We start from the raw sequence: 24,163 nt of genomic DNA on the forward strand, positions 1-24,163 counted from the left end.
TTTATAAGTATATAAATATTACTTTAATATTGTAGACATGTATGAAAAAAAATTATTATTTTGTATTAAAAATTTATGTGAAGTTAATATATGTACATATATTAGCATATATGCAAAAAATATCCATATTTCTTTACATTAACAATTATAATTAATTATTCTTGTAAAGGAATAGGGATACAATAAATAAAAAAATTACCGTCTAATTTGTGTTTTTACATCATTTTAAATAATTGTATTTGTTACAAATTTTTTGAAGCTATTTTTTTTAAATGATGACGAAAGTAATTTGACTAATAAGACTAAGTAATTTTATTTATAACTTATTAGTAATTATATAAATTACATTGTTGATTAAAAAAGTTAAGACTCTTTTAAAATATTTTTATGTACTCATAGATTATAAAACATTTATAATTTATTAAAAAATGTCTTTATATGTTTATGATGTAATTTAATAAATTTTTCAATTTATTTAATTATATATTGTTTTAAGATCCATTAATTTAATTCAAATTTTGATATTCTAGTATAATACCTCAAAACACATTATTTAGTTTTAAAATTAAAAAAATTGTTCAATTTCATCACTCAAATCTTTTTCAAATATATTATATTAAAATAAAAATGAGTTTTATAAATAGCTATAATAATACATTATATTAAATGTAGAAAAAAATTTCTATTTTTTTTTAAAAAATATATATAATAACATAGTTAAGTATCGAAAAAAATAAACTATAACTTTAATTATACTTATTACTCATTTATTTTTTATTGACCATGAAAAATAATTAAAGCAATAAAAACATATTAAACATAGAAATTTTTTAAAATATAAATGTTAACTTAAGAAATTTCAGAACAGAAACTATATCATGAATCAATAAAAAATAAATAATATCCTTTTTAAAAAGAATCAAACTAAAGAATGTTACTTTTTTGTGTATTCATTTTGTATAACATTAAAACTTTATTAAGATTAAAAATTAAAAATTTATTACATAATGTTAATTAATGTCTTTTTTATAAAGATAATTTTCTTTACATAAAAAATGATTAAAAAATGTTCCATTTTGATTAAAGTAGAATTTAATGAAGAAGATAGGTGACATGCAATTACAAATTAAAAGTCAAAAAAAATGTTGGTAACATGAAAGACAAAGAAAAGACATAACAATTGAATGATTAATTAAAACAATTTATAAAAATAATGTATCATAAGTAAAAAATATGATATCCATAAGACATCGTTAAAAAACTTTTAAATTGTGATATTTATAAATGATCTTTTACTGATAATTGTTATATTCCATATTCTTCTTATATCCAACTTTCTTTTCTTTTTTTTTTGATACAGTTTATCAGTCGTCTTAAGTTTTCTAATGACGTGATTTCAACAACTTTTAATTACTTGAAATTTTTTATTGCAAATTAAAATTGAAAAAAAATTCTCTATTAAAAAGATAATGAATACATTAAAAAAAAAGTTATTTCCGCAGCAAAAGAAGATAATTAAAGTATGACTTATGTTTGCATATATCCAATCCACCTTATTTAATTCTGATAAACTTTTCTTTTTTTTCAAAATTAAATAAAATTTTTTGGTAGTAGAAAATTTTTTTTTAAAAAACAAATCTCCAGTTAGCAACTATTTTGTGTATCATAATTAGATAACTTTTGGAGATAATATTAAAGTACTATAGTACTATTGGAGTTTTAAAATATCTTTTAAAATGTTTATTTTGATTATTTATTTATCATATTTTTTATTCATCTAATATACCTAATTGTTGATGAAAATCATTGTAACACAAAGTATCTACATAAAATTCTTTTTCTGATTTCTTTTTTGCAAAATTGCATTATTATATGTAAATCTATTGAATAAATATGGTATATAGTTTAATAAAAATAGTTTTATTTTAAATTATGTTTATCAAAAGTAATACAAAAATACAAGCAATATTTTAATGTCATTTTTTTCTTTTAGGATATTTGAATAAGCTATAAATTAAAAGTATAAAAAACACATATTGGAAATGTTTTCAAAATTCAAAATAATTTAAGTTTCTATATATAAGATATCTTCAATTTTTTGTTAAAAAAAGTAATATTTTATCATGACTAGTGTTCTTCATTCTCGATATTCACTTTAATCATACTTACATTTTGACATGCAATTAAAAAAGTTTAAAAAGAAACTATCTTATTAATCTCTTCAAAATGTTATTTAAATATAACTTGATCACGACCACAACTATAATAGAAACAAAAAAAAATGTAATTTTAAATAGAAAATTATTATTTACATAAACTTTTTTTTTATAATTCGTGAAATATTAAAAATATCTGTTATGCAACAGAAATTTCTAATATAATTAGTAAACTGTCACCAATTTATATAAATTTTTTTTATTAATTTTATTATTATTATACTTTCTTCAATGTAATGTTAAAAAAAATTATATGTTTTCGTTTTATTTTTCTATTCTATTTGTATGTAAAAGAAATTTGTTTATCTCTTATAAAATTAGAATTGTAAAAAACAATTTCCTTTGATAAGCATGTAAAGTTTAAAAAAAATTAAAAAATTTAATACAAAAAAATATTATTAAATATGATTTTTAATTACAAAAATTTAAATACATTCATGCATACTAAAACATTAAAATTTTAAAAGGAATAGAAACAATTTGAGAAAGTTTTAAATAAAAATATTTCACTAATTTTTTCAATTCATTTTTTTTTACGTTGAAGAAAATTATGGACAATTTATTAATTTTTAACTATGCCTTGAAATCAATTTTTACCTTATTTTTGCCATAAAATGTATAATATTTAAGATAAGAAAACAATTTTTATTAAAGATATTTTTCCATGTAAATTTTCATACTCAAAAAAATTTAATCAGTTAAACTTTATAATATTTTTAAAATATCTGAATAATGTTTTATGTTAATGCCATCTTTGCAAAGATGTAATATATAATTGTATTAAAAAACAACATACAATGATATTTAGCAGAATCCTTTTTGATAAAATGCAAATTACAAAACTTTATTTTACAATTTTTTGTTCTAATAATAAAAAATAATATATATTTACGTAAATGTAATAATTAGTTTTATATTTAATGTAATTGATATCATATATAATTTATCACAACTAAATAAAAAAATTTATATAAAAGGTACATTTAAATAATGGATATTTAAAACTGTAATATAGTTATAAAATGATAATATATATATACCTACAGCAACATTGAAAAGCTAATGTATTTATGCAAAAAAGTTTATGCAATTTTTTTATAATATTTAAATAAAGATAAACGTTTTTATTTTAAAATGATTATGTTTAAATTATATAATCAAAGTAAATTTTTATTAAATCAATTCATATAGATAGAAATATTGTTAATATAACAAAAGATGAAATATAGAACATTCTATTAATAACTATTAAAAATAAGTGTAATAAACTAAAATTTTTAAAAAACTTAAAATTAAAACTATTTGTTTAAAAAAAATAAATAAATAATTTGAAAAAAAATATTTCTATGTTAGCTTAAATTAAAACAGCTTTTAAGCTATATTTTCATGATCATAACAAAAGGCTATAAAATATAATATAACATATTTGATTATTCATAACTAAATAGTAATTTTAAATGAAATTCATTTATAAATAGTTATCTTTTTGATAACTTTAAAATTTGCCATTGCTAAAAATATGACTATAAACAGTTAAGTTTCTTTGTAAAAAATTATATTATAAATTTGTCATTAATGTTAAGAAAAAATGAAAATAATCATTGATTTTTATCTAATTTCATCCTTTTTTAATACTAAATGATTAAGATAATAAATATTTTAAATTTACAATTAAGAAGTAAAAATGTAAATTTAATTTTATTGATTTTTGTGATCAAGAAAAAAAAAAATTAAATTAAAAAAAATACTATATTTTTAGATAAGGAGTATTAATCTGATAGTAATACACATACAATTTCTTGATAGAGAAATTATTTCTACTTTAACCTTTCTATACCTTTGAAAGATATTTTTAATTTAAATTTATTTTTAATGTTTATTATTATATAAAAGTACTTTTCAATAACTTCATTACTTTGCACATGTATCCTTTTTAATAATTTATTCAAATTTTCTTATTTGAAAATTTAATATTTATATTAAATTTATTAATGGAATAAATAATAAAGACAATGGTACTTTCTACATAAATTAACAGTCCAAAATTACATTCCCAAATGATAAAAGAAAAATAATGTATAAATAATTTTTTTCTTTTTTAATATATTGTAAGAAAGATAAAAAAAAATAAATGTCATTGGCAAATTAGTTATTTTATTTAATTTAAAACAGTTGTGATTTAATAATTGCTAAAAATGAATTTTGATGTTAAAATTAATTACGAAATTATATAGAAACATTAACATTTTATAAAATTAAAATAAAATGATAATGTTTATAAATTAAAAAAACAAATCATCTATATTTATATGAAAATAATTTTTATAAAATATTTCAATATTCCATTAATATTTAAATAATTTTTTGTTGCTTTTTTTTGCTATAACACTGTAAAAAATAAGTTAATATGTAAAAGAGATTCTATCAATTTACTCATCGAATCTATTAGACATAAATTCTTTACAATAAGTAAAGATAAATAAACAAAATAAGAATATTACACCAATACCAAGCCATATTACTAATGTTTTATAAACTTTCATAATGTAAAAAAATAAAATTTTTTCAGATACTGGTATTCTTCTATCTTCATAAATACTGATTTCTAATCTATTACATAGCTAAAATTATGTAAATTAAAAAAAATGTTTTATTATTAATAACTTACTGATGGTGTAATAACAAATATATAAAAAGTTATTAGAAACATGATTGATACAATTTCAATAGTATTATTTGTAAATCCATAGATATAATTTATCATAACATAAAATAATGTTACAGGTAACATGTTAGAAATTTTTGAAGCAGTTCTTTTTTTTTTTAAATATCAATCATAAATATAATATTAAATTTGACGTTATCTAAAAATAGTATTCCTACAAAATTTTATTTCACATTGTTAAAAATAAGTATGTAACTATACGAGATTATGGACAAATATATTTTATCAACGGTAAATCGACATTTATTATTATGTATTTTTAATTACAGACTATAATAATTTTTTTTTTTCAATACAAGAAAGGTAAGATTAAATTGAAGAACAAGTAATAATAATAAATTATATCACATATAAAATGCCTATGTAAGGGAAGACAAATTATTAAATATAATTGGCATTATCAATTAAAATATCATTAGTCTATAACGTATATAAATATATATATTTTAAAAATACAATGATATTGTTAAATAAAAAAAAAATAAAACAATTACATCATTAATTTTAATATTAATTGTGAAATGATGAAGAATTATACTATATATCGTGTTGTTCCTTTAATAAAAAAAAATAACTTCTAACCAATTTTTTCATTCTATTATTATAATTAAAATATATATTAATAATCATAAATAAATATTTATATAAAAGAAAAACTTTTTTTTTCTTTATGAATACAAAGTTTTGTTTTATATTAATATATATTTTTAAGAAATTCAAATGAAGCAATACTTGGTTTTCTTATTTTATAATATTTAATGTATGTAATTAGGTGAAATTTTGCACCAGGTAAATATTGTATTTCCTCCTTTAAAAATTCAGTAGCTTTATAATCTAAAATAGAATTATTTTGTATCCTAAATAAGAATGTATCAATTCAAGACTAATATATATTATTAATCACTATTTTATTTTCATATATTTTTAAATACTTAAGTAAAATATAAAAGCACTTATCAAATTAGTTGTTAAATAGTATTCATAAATGATAAATATGAAAAGTTTTATTTATAAAAACAGATAAAATAGATTCAATGTGTTTTAAAACTTACATTGAACATTCTTATATAATTCTTATTCTATTGAAAAAAAAAATTGTGTATAAAGTATTAGGTACCTTACTTTAATTAAATATAACTATCTTAATGACTTATAAATTTTTGTATTTTTGACTAAAGATGCAACTAGAAAATTTTGCTTTAAAAATTACTTATTGCAGATTACATTTCATTGCAAATTTATTAATTTATAAAAAAAAAAATTTTTTTTTAATATATTTAAATATTAGAAACACACTTTACATAACTTTTTTTCATTCAACAAAAATATTATTCTATAAAGTATGAATGCACGTTCTTAAACACGCTGAACCTATTTTTTTATGTTTTCATAATAAGTTCTTTCCATTTTATGTATATTTTAAGTAACAACCATTTGAAAATTAGGAATTTTAAAATTTTTCATAGGTAATAGAAAATATCTCAAAAATTTATGATTAATGATATATTTATTATCATAGTTTCAAAAATTCATTTTTGAGATATAAGATAATAATGTTTCACGCTTTGAATATTCACAGCTCAGAAAGGTGGAGATATAATGTTAATATTTTACCTGTTACAAAATGTCACCTAGATACTTTCTAAATTAAATATTGCTTGTAACGAATTTTCCAAGCTTTTTAAGAAAGGTGTTATTTAAATTAAAAGTAATTTATTATGTATTATTTTTAAATTTATGTAAAAAATTTTAATTTAAATACAATTTTTTTTTAAAATAAGTTAAATGACATCTAATAATAGAACACTTGTCTTACTTAACAACCATAAAAAGTGTTGTACATTATTTTATTTAAAAAAAAGGTTAAATAGATAAATTGGGATTAAAATAAGTTTATGGAAAATGTCTTAAATTGTTATTTTTTTTGTTTTAAGTATCAAGAATTGAAAAAAAATTTATATTATTACTTTTGACTTTTGTTGAAATTTAGATATTTATAAATAATTGTCATGTAAAATTAGAAAAATTTATTTTTAATTTATCATAAACATAAAAGTGATATTGTTTTAATGTTAAATTATATTGATAGAAAAGATATTGATGTATTTGAATCTTTACTGACAATTTATTCATCATAAAATTGACGACCTACACAATATAAAGTAGGTTCATTTTTTCTTTGGGAAATATAACATGGAACATATTTATGTTTTCCATCAATAATAGGAAATATTTTTAAGTCTTCTTCATGAGTAATATTGTTTAATTGTGAATCACCATTTCTTGACAATGTATAATACTCAACAGGATCAATTATAGATGGTTCTCCAGAATTTGGTGGAATTTCAATATTTAAAACATGTCTTTTTGAATATATTTCAATTGGAGTTTTAGTAAATTGAATATCATTTGTTACCTCATGACAAATACTTTCAATACTTTGATTATCCTTTACTGATGATGATTTTGTTTCATTTGATTGTGAAAATTTTTTTAATAATTTTGGTCCAAATGTTTGAAAATATTTTTTATCAATACATATGCCAAAATTTCCAAGAATACATATAATAAGAAGTATTGTTGATGATATTGCCCATACTACTAAAATAATAATTAATGTTGTCATTTAACATGAAGGAGCTTAAAAAAAATTACAATAATTAAAAAGTCATAAACAAATATATTATAAAATGATTTTTTTATATATAATTATTATTAAAACGTTTATATATAATATTATTGGAATGTTATACTGATATAATTTCGACATAAATATACTAAAATCAAACAAATTCTTACAATTAAAAAAATTCTATTGAAATTTAAATAATACCAACAATATAAACAATTAATTTCCATTCACAATACGTTTTTATCATTATTAAAAATAAAATAATTTTTAGAAATATTCGTACATATATGTATATATATTCGCATATAAATTTTCAACAGAAAAAAATAAATAAATATTTTTTAAGAATAATTGTATTGTATTTTGTAAAGTGAAAGGAAACTTTTAATATATTAATTAGACATCCTATACTATTGTATTTAAAAAAAACGTTTATAACATTATATTAGTATTTATAATTATTAGTAAGGATGTTTTGTATTACTAATTTTAATTGTGCAAGTAGTATTATTCGTGAATTAATTTTTTGTTAAAAAAAATAAAAAACTTTTCTACAATATGTGTGGGTAAATTTAAAAATTATTATAGAAGATCTTTATTTTAAGATAAATAAATTAATTAATCTTTAATATTAATTACTTTATTTATAGTAAAAAAAACATTTTATTATTTCTAGTATCATGTCATTAACAAATATAATAAAATATTAGTTAAAAATTACTGAAACAACTTATAATAATATGTTAAGAAACGTTTTATATAACAATAGTTGTCAATAAGAAATGATTTTTGAATTTTTAGGTAAAATATTTACTCATATTTCATTGTTATAAATTATAAAGTTATTGATAAAGTTTTTTTAAATTACATTTAGAATAGTTTTCCAATTAAAAGATAAATTAAATGTATATTTTTTTATTTAAAAAACATTTAACAACAAAAAAAAATATCATTGCTATTTTTAAAGTTTACCTTAACAAAATACTTTAAAAAAAAACTATCTTTCATTAAAGAAAGAACATTTTAATGTAATGTCAATGTATAACAAGGAACATCTTTATAAAAGATAAACTTTTTAAACAGATTTTTTTCCTTCAAAAATTACATCATTTTGTATAATAATTATTTTTATTTATCATACCAATTTAAATATTTCTCTATATTAAATATTGAAAAATAATTTTAAATTATTTTAAGCTAAAACAATTTAATGTAATAACATGTTGGTAATTAAATATTTTTTTATTAATGAATTAAAAATAATATAATAATATATGTTTAAAAGTTTATCATTTTGTTTTATACTTTGATATCATTTTAAAAAATTTTAATTACATCTTTTGTTAAAAATAAAAAATGTAATATTTAAATAGGTAAATATTAATTATAGTTTGGTAAAAAAAATGTTTGATTTTTTTAAACAATTTTCAAACTTTTACAAAATTAATTTTTAAAATAAAGCTACTTAATAAAATAAAAGTGCAAAAATATACAGCTTTTAAATTTTTAAAAAACAGTAAATAAATTATTTTGCCTCATATAACTAAATTTCCATTGAAAAATCATTGTTTTTTTCTAAATATTTATGAAAAGAAATGATATAAAAATATAATAATTTAAAGCATAAAGAAATTTGAATGTATCCACCATAATTCATTACATACATAATGTAATATTAAAGTGCAAACTTTTCAAAATATTTTTATTTATATATAGATACAATATTTGTTTTTTTTATCTTATTATAATTAATGTTAGATGCAAAATCAATTTATTGTTATTGCTTTTTTTTTATAAATTGATTCTTTTGATTTTTGAAAATATGATATAATTTAAATTTTTATTTACGTTTTTTAAACTATTAAATATGCAATCAAAAAATAAATAACTTTTTTTATTTAAATACTTCTTCAATAGACTTAATGTTTGTTTTGTTTTTTTTTTTAAATAATATTAAAAATAATGTGTTTTGTAAAGGTGTTGGAAAAAAAAAAGAAGAATTATGATAAAATAGTTGAGATCTATTAAAAATTATATAAAAATATTTTTTTAAAACATTTTTCAACTAATATTTTTCTTATAAAAATAAAAAATATATTTTTATTTAAAAGATGATGTTTTAGATATTTTACAAAAAAAAAAGATATATTTTTTATTGGTTATATTATTAATATAAAATAATTTATTTCTTCTATATTAAATGACATTTTAATTCTAAGAAATACTAAAAAACTTCCGTTAAAAAATAAATATATATCAATTGAAATTTTTTTAAATAAAATAAGTCATATAAGTAATGTATTTATTATTATATTTTAAATAACTACTTACCTAAAATAGTAAAAAAAAAATAAATCTTCCCATTATTTTTTTAATAAACATAATAAAATGATAAATTAAGTTTTTCTTTATATAAATATAATCAAAGTTTATTGGGTAATTACAGCTAGAGGAAAATTGAAATATAATAAATTTATGTTTGTCATATATAAATAAATAAATTTTTCTGTTTCATTCTAATCTTATAGAAATGTATATGAAAATCTTTTATTTTTATGTATAAATTTATTTTTCTGAATAGTTTTACTGGTAAAAAATTAATTTTTTTTTTGTTTTGTTATTGTATTATTGTATATTTAAAAGAAAAAAAAACAAATAATTTATATAACAATATTATTATTTAAAGTTAATTACTTAATAATAAATTATAAAAATTTGTATTTTAAAGAATATTTATATCTTTTAGAATAATTTTTCTATACCATAAAGAGAAAAACTATTAAATAATGAGTTAATTATTAAAAGATTTGTCATTATAAATGATGTTATATTACATGATTTACTTAATTATATATTTTCTTGATTATGTAATATCTTATTATTGTTTATTCTCTTTTTAGTTAAAATGTTCCCTCCAGATTGTAATATATACATTTATCTATTTACCATACATTTGTTAATTGATATTAAAGAAATCATCCTATATATAGATAGATAAATATATAAATATAATATAGAGGTACCGCTAAATTACAATTGTATAATATTAGATGTCACTATTTGTAATCAAAGAAATATAGTAGATAAATTAAATATTTATCCTATTATATGGTTAATTTTTAAAAGTTAAACTTTATATAAATATCTAAGATTAAAATTGAATAATAAAAATTAAATTTTAATTGTGGTAAAAGTTTTAAACTCCTCTGTTTGTGGTAATATTTTATTGTAATAATTTTCTTTAAACACAATAAAAATTTATTTTATTTATTAATTGTAATTTTAAAAGAGTACAAATTATTATCCTTAAAAAGACTATTTTTATTTATCCTTACAGTAATTATAAATATAATTTTAATAATAAATATTTTTCTTATAATAACAATATATATTTTACTATTTATGGTAAAATAATTTCTTTAACTATAATATATAAAATTTTATCATTCCACGCATCACTTATTAAGTGATATTATTATTAACAGGTTCAACTTGCAATATACTTTTATATTTGATTATTAAAACCTGCAATTTAGAAAGGATTCATTGAATGTCTCTAATTTACCATCTTGAGTAAATTTTATGCTTATTCTCTGTATATAATATATATTTTGATATGCTTTTTAACTCATAAAGTAATTACTAAAGTATATTTTATTTAAGTAAATTTCCTGTATTTTTATTTTCTTTAATAAATGGTTATATTTTTTTTCAGAAGACTAATCAAAAACAATATTTAAATTAAATGGTTTTTCTTTAACCTTTTTTAATATATAAAATTTAAGAATACTTTTAAAAAGAAAGCCGTGTATATATATATTGTTTTCTATTATTAGTAAAATGATTTCTTTAACAAATGAAAAAAAATATTTAGTTTAATACAATACATTTTAATTTAGTTTATTTATGTAAACTTCCGATGTATTTATTATAATTTTATTATAAATCTTTATAGTTTGGTTTTATTTAATTTGTCTTATACATAACTAACAAATTTTTTTTTTCATTATTTTAACTAAGAAAAATTTTTTTTTAACTGATCAAAGTTTAAGTTAAATTTAAATGCAATTTCTTTTGTTCAATTAAAAATAAGAAAAAAAAAATTAGTTATCTTAAGGACATACATATATCAATAACAGTTAGAATCAGTGCATACTTTTATATTCTTAGCATATTTAATAAGTATTTCTATAAACGTGAAAGACTAACACATAAATTATAAATATTTTATTTATATGAATACTGAAATGAATTATCACATCAACTTTTTAATAAATTAAATCTATTTTATTATATACAAATATTTTAAAATAAAAAAAAATTTTTTTTATATATTTTTTGTTAAATATTCAAGAAAAATAAATTTTCAGGTCCCAGTTTGGGAACAATTTTTAAAACATCCTTTTGTATAGCTTATATTAATTTCTTAATATTACCATTATTTTAACTTGCCTTCTATCACTTTTCATTTTATCATTGTACTAGTGAAATATCATTTAAAATATATTTTACAACAGTATTTGTGATATATTTAAGTTAAAAAAATTAATTTTATATAGACACGACATGAAAAAGAGATATATTTTGAGTAATGCATATTTATAGACTTCTTCTACATGAACTTCACAATATCATCCCATTTTTTTTTGTTTATATATAAAATATTAATTTTATTTAAGATTTTAAAAATATAAAAATTTTTAAAAAATTTTTATTTCTTTAATTTGTTGGTTATGTATAAAATAACAAATACTTGAATAATTATAACAATTTTGAATTAATAACACATTTTTGTTAATATTTAATTTGAAAAAAAAAATTTTTTTATATGATATATTATACATACATTTAGAATTTGTACAATTTACACTTTTAAATATATTTTTTCATTATAATTATCATTTTTTATTTTTTTTTTTTTTTTAAAATTACAAACATCTAAATTTTTAATAATATATATTTTAATATATTCACTAAATCTGGATGATACCAAATGAAAAATTTATACTTAGTGTAAATTATTATTATTTTTATGATAGTTATTATATCATATTTACACAGTAATATGAGTAAATTATTTTAAAATATTTAATTTATCTTTAATACATATTTTTTTTACTTTCATCCGTTCTCTTATATTATAATCTTTCAACTTACTCATTTCTTTAATATTTAAAATCTTTTTTAACCTGGAAAATATTTTTATTGTATCTTTTTTAGTTGAGATAAGAAAACAATTTATATAAAAAAAAATAATTATGTTATATTTGTTTTTTTTTAAAAAAAAAAGATAATTTATATAATTAAGTCATAAAATATGACTACCGTTATTTGTTTCATTTTTTTTTAGACAAACTGTTTATCTATACATTTTTTTAATTGTTAAATATTAATATTATATATGTCAAAAATAATACTCATAATTATTTATAAAATAATTATACAAAAATAAAGAATAAAAAAGATAGATGATAGGAGTATTTTACATTTGAATTACCATAGAATAATGTATGTTAACAATTTTTTCTTTTAGAAGTTAAAAAAAAAAATTAATAAATTCTTTTGTTAGTTTAAATTACCATGGCTTTTTAAGGAAACAAAAATTTTCCCAAATTATGAACATCTTTTTGTTTTTAGAAAATTAGTTTGTTTATTTGATTCTTTTTTTTTTTACTCATTCTCATTTTTCATCCGTCTTTTCTTACTCTTTATGAATAATCTATATATAGGTACCTTATTATAATAAGATATTATTGGATTAAAATAATACATATATTAAGGATTATCATATCATTAAACTTCCAGTTTTCTTATTTATATTTAAACAAAACAATACATATTATTAACTTTTTACATTTGAAAACATTCTATTCATTAATTTTTTTTATGTTGTTTTTAATTTAAATATTTTATAGTAAAAAGAAAGTACTTTTAGATATACTATTATTATTATTAATATTACATTTGATTAGATAATATTTAATTAAACCTGTACTAGAATAAGAATTTATAATTTAATATTATATATAATTTCTTTTTTTTTAATTATACTAATATTTAATAGTATAAATAAAATGAAATCATTGAAAATTATTTGTAATGTATTAACAGTTTTACTTTTGATATAAAATCTAAAAAAGATAACACGCCATAAGGACTTCACGCATTGTTTTTATTAAAGTATCTAAAATCTCCACCTAATTTATGTTCAATTATGTACTTCTTTATAATTATTTTAAAACAAGCGTAGGGTTGTGCCATTATTATTATTAATTTATATTGTATATATCTATTTACATCATAAAATATATTTTATTTTCTTTTTTAAATTGATACAATTGTAAAAGTAATAAATATATTAATATTTTAAAGTAAAGAATTGTTGATTAACCTATTTTAATATAGAAGTTTGCGTGATAATTATATTTTGGTATCTATAAAATGTTAAAATCATGCTTGAAATCACTTTCCTTTTTTCAGCTGGTAAAAGATTAAAAATTTTAAGTAATATGACTAAAATTACTTTTTCATTATACTTAATAAATATATAAATATAATTTATTTAAATTTTTTCTTAAACAATATTCTTTTATCATATTTCCAAATTTTGTTCTTTTTATTATATTATTTCTTTAACCACTTATCTTTATAACTTTTGGTTATTTAAGAATTATACTTATTATTATTACTTTTACTTTTAAAGACTTTTTAGTACTGTTACTAAAAGAAGATATATATACTTAATTTTTGAAGATATCTTAACATGTCATCAATTTAACCTTCTTTTCTTATTCTGTTAATCTAGCTAAAAGGGAATGACTAAAATATATATATTTAAAAATTGGTAGTAAAATAATGAATATTATGATACTGATAAGTAACTACTAAAACTTTTAAGGACAATTATATATATATCTTTTTATTTATTCAAACATTTTTATTTTATTCTCTTTTTCATAAAATTATTTAATACTATATTATTTTTATCATATTAAATATTAATATCAATAATTTTTTTATATATATAATTATTTAATATACAATATGACAATTATTTTTTTTACTATAGATATAAAAAGAACATATTAAAATTGATAAAAATAAATTGTATCAAAAGAAAAAAAAAGAGTGTAAATTTTTATTACATAAAAAGATGCCAACATGAAATATTTACATACTCTAAGGAATATTATTTTTGAATGTAAATACTCTTTTCAATCAAGATCATTTCTAATTTGTTTTTTATATATATTATGTCAATGTTCAAAGAATATTTCGGCAATTGCAACTTTTGAAATATCAGCTATATCTCATTCCTCTGTTGTAATTAAAATGATAAAAGCATCAAATGTCTCAAGATTTGATATGATTGTTGATATTTTTGATTTAAATTTATTTAAGCATTTTAGGCAAACAGAATTAACTACTGATAGAGTTGATCAGGTATGTATTTGTTTTAAAAAAAATAATATGATAATATTATTTATTTTAAAAAAATAAATAAATAATATAATTTTTTTTTCTTATATATTTAAATATAATATATTATTAATTGTTTTATGAAATATAGTTTTGAACCATAAAAATAAATTTTATTTATATTTCATAAAAAAAATAAAATAAAACTTTATCCCTAAAGGGACCATATAATTGATGTAAAAAGTTTTATTAAAGAATAAAAAGGAACAATATGATAAATGTTAAAGTTGTAAAATAATTAAAATAATTTATTTCTAGTTATTTTTATTTGATGGATTAACGCCTGCCACCTGGTTTGCCTTACGAATTCAGTATCGCCTTCATCATAGATTTTCCGGTAATCCTAAAACAGATATAACAACAAAACAGGTAAGCTAATTAAAGTTAAGCTAATATGTATATAAATGTTAAAATCTTTTTCTTTATATTAGTATAAAGGTAAATAATGTGTCGGCACCATTATATATCTCAATCATATAATTAAGAAATACAATAATTTCATTTATTTTTGACTTTTATTTTCTCTATTAAGACTACAGTTTTTTGTTATTTTTTTTTAGTCAACTATTTTATATTAAATACTTTATAAAGATTTATATTGTTATTTAAATAATAATAAAAGAAGATAATTATTTGAGTGACAATTAAATTCATGTTTAGTAGTAATAACAGTTGTTTTGTAATTAGTTTATACTTCTCATTTATCTTTAAAAGTATTGTTATAAGAGTTGACCTCGAAAATTATGCTTTTTTTTTTAAAACTTAATAAATATATTTTAGCATTAATAAATATGTATATTTATGATTATATTTTTAGGATTTAATTTTTAAAACAAAAGATGGTACTGGAATTGATAATTCATTAATTGATGAACAAATTATTTATCTAGATAATATAGTTTCAACATCTGAACAATTGGAAGTTTCGGTTAAATCAGTTTTTCATAATAGTAATCGTGTAAGTTATTATTTTAAAAAAAAATATATATATATTATTTAATGATATAAAATTTTTCATATATAATTATGTTATTAAAAATGTTTTATACTATTATTAAACAAAATAATAATAATAATAATTGTTTTACATATATAAATGATATTATTGATACTTGACCTTAAAAACATTATTATCAATTAAAACAAAATAGAGATACATTCTCATGAACCAATTGTTTTTATAATTAGATTATTTTTAGATAAAAGTTGTTGTTGTACCGGAATTAGTTTTATGTGATCGTGGTGTTATAAAGGCAAATGCTTTACAATTAAATCTTTCCACATCAACAGTTATCAGTTTTGATTTAAGGAAAGTTAATTTAAGACAAAATTTACCATATACAAATTCAAAAAATCCAACCTATCAATATCATCATCATCATTCCTGTTCCACACTATGTATCTATCCATACTTAAAAACAATCATTGAAAATAAAGATGAATTATTTCGTGGTGTAGCATGGTGTAGTAGTTTAGAGGAAGCGCAAAATCAAATTTTGATGGCAAATTCAGGAAATAAAAATGATTTTCTCATGTTTGGATGTATATATATTATTTATCTATATCTAAAATATCTTTTGATTTAGACATAAAAATCAAAAAAAAAATATTATATATAGTATATACCATAATTTTTTTTATATATTAAAATTATATTTAATATAGATGTAAAAAGTATTTTTCATTATATATCCGTCCAAATAATTTTTTAAATTGATTAAATAAATGTAATTATTTCAAAATAAATTTTATAAACAATGATTTTTTTTTCATTTTAAATGATAATAATAGATTTAATTATTGTTAATTACTTTAAAATTTATTTAAATATTATTTTAAAAATGACAAAATAAAGATAGAAGTATTAAAAATAAAAAAGTTAACTTTTAAATTGTTTATAACTATAGAATACTAATAAAATCTAAAGAAAATTGTTAATTTCGGAGTATTTTTATACTTTAGATAAAAAGTGTTTATTGAAAAGTTAATTAATTATTAAAGTTTTATATCTTGTTTTTGTTTCTGTTAACTAACTAGTTTATTTAAAAAGTATTTTAAAAAAATAAAACTAATATAAGAACTTTTCTTGCAACAGTAAAATGTTTCTTATTATCATTCTTCTAATCATTTTTAACAATTTTATTAATCTTAGTACTACTATTATTACATTTGTTAATCTTTGCATTATAAAAAAAGGGTTATATAAATTTATATATTTTCTTGAATAGATTTTTCTCTCAGAATAATAAAAAAAAAATTTTGGCTAACTAACATTTGTTACTAAAAAAAATAAAAACATAAATATTTTTATAAAAATTTATATTTAAAAGTGACATATATCATAGATGTATAAAATATTGTTTTAATTTTTTATAATGAAAAAAATTTTGGCAAAATAAATAAAATAAAAGAAATTTGTTTTTAAAATTATATTTTTGTTGATAAAAAAAAAAGTTTTTTTAAATTAAATATAATACACATTTGTTATGGTAAATATTATTAATTTTATAATAATAAAATATAATGAAAAAGATATTATAATTCAATTTATATATAAATATTGTAAAAAATTTTTTTTTCACTTTAATATTTATTTTTATATTAAATAATATACAAAAATAATGTAAGCTAAAAAACCAAGACAAATAATTGATATAATTCCCCAAATCAATTGAGTAACACTTGAACAACATATACGCATAACAAATCCTCGTTGTAACTTTTTTTGATACTTTTTTAATTTACGATCATTTTTTAAAATTTCTTTAAATTGCCTTTTACTTTCTTTCATTACAATACTATGATTTATAGGAGGTGGTGGTGGTGGAATAAAATATTTTGTTCCAATAATTGGTAGTATATTTGAATGATAACCATTAATATTATTAGGTATATTATATGATTTTTGTAGAAATTTTGATTGTATCGTCCTACTATTATCAAATGTTGAATTTTGTGAAATTTTTGTTGATGAATGTGGTGGCAATGATGGAGGTAAATTAAAATTTGGAACATCATAAATAACACTATTATCTTCGGAGGGTGATGTTTTACAATGATTTTCATTATCTTGAGATGCATATGTTTGATTATAGTCAATCTCTGAATTATTTTTTTTTACCCTAATTATAGTTAAATTTAAAAATAATATTAAATAATATGTTAAACATACGTATTTAATGAAATACTTTGAAATAATTTTGATTCATTTGGTTGACTATTTTCTGTACACATTGAGGCAGAAGATAAAATAGGTAATAAATTTTGATCTTTAAAAATATCAGTCCCTCTTGTAACTCCAATAGTATTTCTTGATGATCTTCCTTTTTTCATGTTTCTTTTTTGTTGCACCTGATATCTAGTATTAGGATTTATAATTTTATTATTACTAATAATAGATGAAATAGGAATTGAATTATTCAATGGATTTAAGTTAACCGTTGACAATGAAAGACTATTAGATTTAGATATATTTGCGATAGGTCTTGGTATATGATAAGATGATGATGGATAATTATTAGTGACAATTGATATAGGCATTAATATATAACTTTCTGTAGGAATATTATCAGTATTAACTGCTTTCATAATACTATTTATGGATGATCCTGTAACAGTATTTGACATTTTAGGTAATAAGATTACTGGATTTTTTTGATATTGTATTATATTAGAATCATTTTGAGATTTTTGAGAATGATAAACCATTATATTAGATTATAAAAAAAAAAATAAAATAAATTTTTCGTAATAAAACTATAATAAGTGGAAGCTTTTAAAATAAATTTAAAAATATAAAGTATTAGTTAGTTAATATTTAAAAAGCAAATGATTAAAGTTATAAATGTTAATTGTTTTTATTTCTTATGTAAATAAAGGTTTATTAAATAGTTAATAAATAAATAAAGATAAGATTTATATATTTGTAACGATAATTGCAAAGTTTAAAAAAAAATTAAAAGTGTAAAATAAAAAATAATTGTAATAACAATAGTTAAAAGATATATGGTATATTAAGCAATAAATATTTATCAATGTAAATAATAAGGTAATTGAATAAAGTCATATAAAGATGCATATAATAGTTATTGGTAATATCAAGATAAGATTATAATGATTTTCGTCCTTTATGTTGACATTACCAAGAGTCTCCCTAATACTCAATTGTTCTTATATTATATCTTTATACATCATAATTGTTATTTCAAGATATATAAGCCAATCACTTTTGTGTGGAGAAATTTTTGTTATTAGCAAATTTAACAGAGATATTGTTTATAACTTATGAAGATGATTTTATATTATCTAGGTTAACATTAGCTTCTTTTTAGAAGGTTGTCATTTACTATAAATTTATACCAAAATGACGGAACATTTTAAGAATCTATTGACAACAAAAGAAGAATATAAAATAATATCGTATGTTTATGCTAAATAAACATTTGTACAGATATGTACTATTTAACTGGATATTATTATGGTTTAGTATTTAATTTCTTTTTGGTAATTAATACTTTTTCAAAATAAGTTAAATAAATTTTTTTTTGATATCAAGTTTATTAAATTTATATAAGTAAAAGTAAATTAAAGTATTGACTTTAAAATCTAATTAATAAATTAATATTAATAATATTAAAAAAAATATAATTAACTTAACTAATAATATAAAAATTATTAAATATAAACATTAAAAATGATTTCTTTTTATAAAATTTACTAAATATTTTTAAAAAATTCTAATAAATATGAGAATAAAAAAAAATAGTAAACAAAAAAAAATATTTGTATTGAGTGAAAGAGATAATTAATAAAAAATATTTACTGTAATAAATGTATTTAAAAAAATTTATTTGTCTAATTAAACATTGTATAAAAAAACAAACTAGAAAAAAAAACTTGGTTAAACAACAATAAATTTTAACATTACATTATGATTAAATATTTTAAATTGTCATTATTTTATTCTATCATTTTACTATAATAGTAATATTAATATTTTACATATAAATACTCTCAACAACAAGAAACACAATATATTTTATTAAAATAAAAATAATTTTACATAAAATTTAACTAATTAATAACAAAGATAAATTTTCACACAAATACAATTGAAATTTGTACAATAATATATTTTTAAAAAGATCTATGAAAAAGCTAATTTATTGGTAATACTTAATCAAAAATCTATTGAATATTATTATTTATAAGTATGAAAATATTATTTGTATTCTTAATAAAATATAAAGATTTATAATAAATTATTATATATAGTAAGAAATATTTACAAACGAATTTTTCATTATTCACTACATAATTTTTATAATATAAATTGCAAAAAGTAGATTTGGAAATAAATGTAAAACTAAACGATTCTAAATATAAAAATATATATAAAAAAGAATATTTAAAAACTTATGTTCTTTTATAAACTTTAAGATTACATAAATCATAATTATTATACTAAAGTTTATTAAACGTGATTAAATAAAATCCCAGTAATAATTATATAATTGTAAAAGCTTAATTTAAAAGTAGAAAAAAACCAAAATATGAATAACAATAAAAATTACTATCCATCATTAAATAATTCAAAATCCAAATAACCAAAACAATATTTACAATTTATGAAACATCAAAAAACAATAATAATATACATAACACTATAATCTGATCTAAAATAAACAAAATATATATTAAAATAATATAGTGTGAAAAATAGTAATATAGTTATATTTCATATTCACTCAATATATTATAAAATATAATAATCAAGTTAAGTTATAAAAAAAATATTTATAATAAATATGACAATATTTTATTTGATTTAAAAAAAAAGTATATTATATATATGATACCTTAGTAATAAATATTTTTTTCAAAATAAAAAAAATTTTACTAATAATAAAATCTGATTATTTGAAAAATATCTATGCTTTTTAAAATATCAAAGTTTAAAAAAATTTGTAAATTCAAAAATTGTTGTCACTTCATAACATTTTTCTTATCTTTATTAAATTATTGACTGGTTTAGAAATTCATTGTACTTTTAAAAATATCTACTTGCAATATCAACAATATTTTTAAATAACTTAAATTAATAAATATTACCAATATATTGAAAAAAAATAAGAATAGAATTTTTCAATTTAAACACATTCTTTCTGAATATTAAAAATATTCAATCACTTCAAAAGCATATTTTAAAATTTATTGAATATTTTCATTTTATATGTAACTTATAATTTTTATAATAAAATAAAATATCACATAAAATCTTTTAATAAATTATTAAAATTTATTCTTATTTACAAAGTTAGGATACATTGAAAAAAAAACAAAGTATGCTTTTATGCTAATATTTTAATAAATATTAATGAAATTTTTCTTGGAAAATATAAATTTTAAAAGTATACATTATGAAAAATATAGTATCAATGAAATTTTTTATTTTTTTGATCAATTTCATCTTGATAGTAATATGGTTTACACGAGAAGATTACATTGTAGTAGAAGAAAAATTAACTGAACTTATCTTTGATCCAGTCCAAACATCAATGAGTTTAAAAAAATATATTGATGAATCTATAGATCCTTGTGATGATTTTTATCAATTTAGTTGTGGAAAATGGATACAAAATGAAAAACAAAAAGAAAAAAATTCTTCTTTATCACAAAATGTTAAATATAACTTTTATGATGGTAAGATATATTTATACTTTTTAATACTTTATTTTAGATATTTATAATGGTAAATATATTAATAAATCAAAAACAATGAAAAAATTATATATTTTATTAAAAAAATGTGACCAAGTTTCAGGGAAAGAACAATATTTATGTAAAGAAATAGTTCTTTTAATTGGTAGATATGGTATTACATCATTCATTATTAATGAAATTATGGATAAAGAAATACTTAAGTATAACTATATAACAATAGAAAATATGTATGAAAAAATTAAAAAAGAATTTATAATATTGGTTGAAAAAGAGGATAACATTTTTGATACTGAATCAAAAAAGAATGTTATAGAAAGTATTAAAAAATTAAAGTTAGATAAAACATTTCGTAAATTTGTTAGTAACGTTACATTAATGGAAAAATGTTATGATTATATTCAATTTTCAGTTGAAGATGATATTGAAAAAATTTTAAAAAATATTACAAATTTTTTTACAAATAAAACATTTGACGATATTACATATGAAAAAGAATGTAAATTTATTATGAGTATATCTAGTGCTGATCATCTTAAGTTATATCTTGGAAAAACTGCTTATTATACTGATCCGTTAAGAAAAATTTTTATTTCACCAAGATATATTGAAAAACCTTTATTTAGTTTATACTATCCGATGTCATTAAACTATGGAGGACTTGGTTTTACTATGGCTCATGAAATATTACATGGTTTTGATAGATTAGGAGTTTCAGATAAACCTGAATATCTTCAATATTCAAATATATTAACAAATAAATCAAAAATAAGATATGATAAGGCAAATAAATGTCTTGAAAAACAATATAACAGTACACAAGAAGAAGTAACTGGAAAGTATATTAATGGATTATTAACACTAAGAGAAAATATTGCTGATAATAATGGAATTAAAATTTCTCATCAAACATTTATGAAGTATCTTAAAGATATTGGTGGTGAAGAACCTAAAATTCCAGGTTTTGAAAAATATACACCTGAACAATTATTTTTTATTAATTTTGCTAGATCTTTTTGTAGTTATACAAGTGATAAAAACAAAATAGAGAAACGATTAAAAGATGACCATGCTCCTAATAAAAATCGTATTATAGTTACTTTAGGTAATTATAAACCATTTTCAAATGCTTTTAATTGTAAACTTGGAACAAAAATGAATCCAATACATAAATGTTTATTGGGATAACAATAAAATAAGATTTAACTAGTAATTAATTGGTAAAATTATTTTAATATGTATATGGTAGAGCCATATTATATTATCATTTATACATAACACAGTACACAAAAATAATACCAAAAACTGCTAAAAAGCTATTTCATTGCCTGGTTAACTATTCTTTCTGTTTTTAGAAGATAGTGAAAAAGATTTTATATAAATTAATTTTAAAATAATTTTTATGCATTTGTCTATTCATAATGTTATATAGGTTGTTAATGATATTTTCAAATGTATAAACTCAACTCAGTAGATTTTTTTTTATATATTTATATTCTTTAAAAAATTATTTATTAATGATCGATTATCTTTTAAAATAACCATCTAAATTTGGTCAAAGATGATTTAATTAATTCTTAACATTAGTAGTAAAATTTAATTAAATCTTTGTAGAATGACATTTAAATGGTTGTCTTTATATTATGTAATCTTATAGAGACATTTTTCAATCATATCATTCTTCCAATTAAAATAACTTTTTTCAATAATACTTTTTTTATGTTGATTATAGGTATTAAAGTAGAAACATTAATGTTATGTTGCTTTGTTATAATGTTAAATAATAAAGTATAAAAGTAAAAAAAGTCAAACTAATTTTCTCTTGACCAATGACTTTTTGATTTTTATTATACAAGAGTACTTTTTTCTTGTAACCTGGAAATGTCACTATTTTCTTTATTTTTTTGGATACATTTTAAAATTGTCTTCATCAATTTCAATGATGTTATTTAATTTTTTTTTTCTAATAGTATTATATAATTTGATTGGACAACTATATTTTTTAAATAGATTTTGCCATTTCTTTTATGTATTGTAATGACGTATGGGAGGGTTTTTAATCCATTGAAAAACTTTCTATGTAAGTTTATAATTTTTTAAAGTTTTTTGGTCATTAAATTGAATATACTAACTAACCATTGAGACATTAAAGTATTCATTTTTTTGTCATACTACTTTGTTTCAGATATAGTTGTGTTGAAATTTTTTTTTTTCTAATCATCATGAGAATTTGTTTTGTTAAAAGCAAAAAAAAGTTTTTTTTTTTTACAAATCTTCTTATAAACAATCTTTTAGAGTATCCAAAGTCTTTGTAATGATATCCGGAAATTTGACTTTGTATATTTAACGACTTCCTTCATTTCATTCTTTTTTCAAGGTCTAGTCGACTGT

The 24,163-nt window shown here is 17.3% G+C and overlaps 4 protein-coding genes across 4 annotated transcripts; 2 read left to right on the forward strand and 2 right to left on the reverse strand.

Annotated features, from left to right (window-relative positions):
• Window positions 1-4,645: 4,645 nt before the first annotated feature.
• On the reverse strand, window positions 4,646-7,567 carry SRAE_X000007100 (Hypothetical protein; the record flags this gene model as incomplete). Its single annotated transcript, XM_024644370.1, has 2 exons — window positions 4,646-4,837; window positions 7,094-7,567. 2 exons carry the CDS (start codon window positions 7,565-7,567, stop codon window positions 4,646-4,648), a joined length of 666 nt encoding a protein of 221 aa, XP_024509936.1.
• Window positions 7,568-14,905: 7,338 nt separating this feature from the next.
• On the forward strand, window positions 14,906-16,638 carry SRAE_X000007200 (Hypothetical protein; the record flags this gene model as incomplete). Its single annotated transcript, XM_024644371.1, has 4 exons — window positions 14,906-15,016; window positions 15,311-15,421; window positions 15,870-16,010; window positions 16,252-16,638. The coding sequence occupies 4 exons, from the start codon at window positions 14,906-14,908 to the stop codon at window positions 16,636-16,638; spliced, it is 750 nt and encodes a 249-aa protein (XP_024509937.1).
• Window positions 16,639-17,648: 1,010 nt separating this feature from the next.
• SRAE_X000007300 (Hypothetical protein) lies at window positions 17,649-18,760 on the reverse strand (the record flags this gene model as incomplete). The annotated part of the gene is made up of 2 exons (XM_024644372.1): window positions 17,649-18,174; window positions 18,225-18,760. 2 exons carry the CDS (start codon window positions 18,758-18,760, stop codon window positions 17,649-17,651), a joined length of 1,062 nt encoding a protein of 353 aa, XP_024509938.1.
• Window positions 18,761-21,471: 2,711 nt separating this feature from the next.
• Window positions 21,472-22,960, forward strand: SRAE_X000007400 (Phosphate-regulating neutral endopeptidase; the record flags this gene model as incomplete). The annotated part of the gene is made up of 2 exons (XM_024644373.1): window positions 21,472-21,754; window positions 21,792-22,960. The coding sequence occupies 2 exons, from the start codon at window positions 21,472-21,474 to the stop codon at window positions 22,958-22,960; spliced, it is 1,452 nt and encodes a 483-aa protein (XP_024509939.1).
• Window positions 22,961-24,163: the final 1,203 nt, after the last annotated feature.

This window comes from Strongyloides ratti (assembly GCF_001040885.1).
Source record: "Strongyloides ratti genome assembly S_ratti_ED321, chromosome : X".
NCBI lineage: Eukaryota > Metazoa > Nematoda > Chromadorea > Rhabditida > Strongyloididae > Strongyloides > Strongyloides ratti.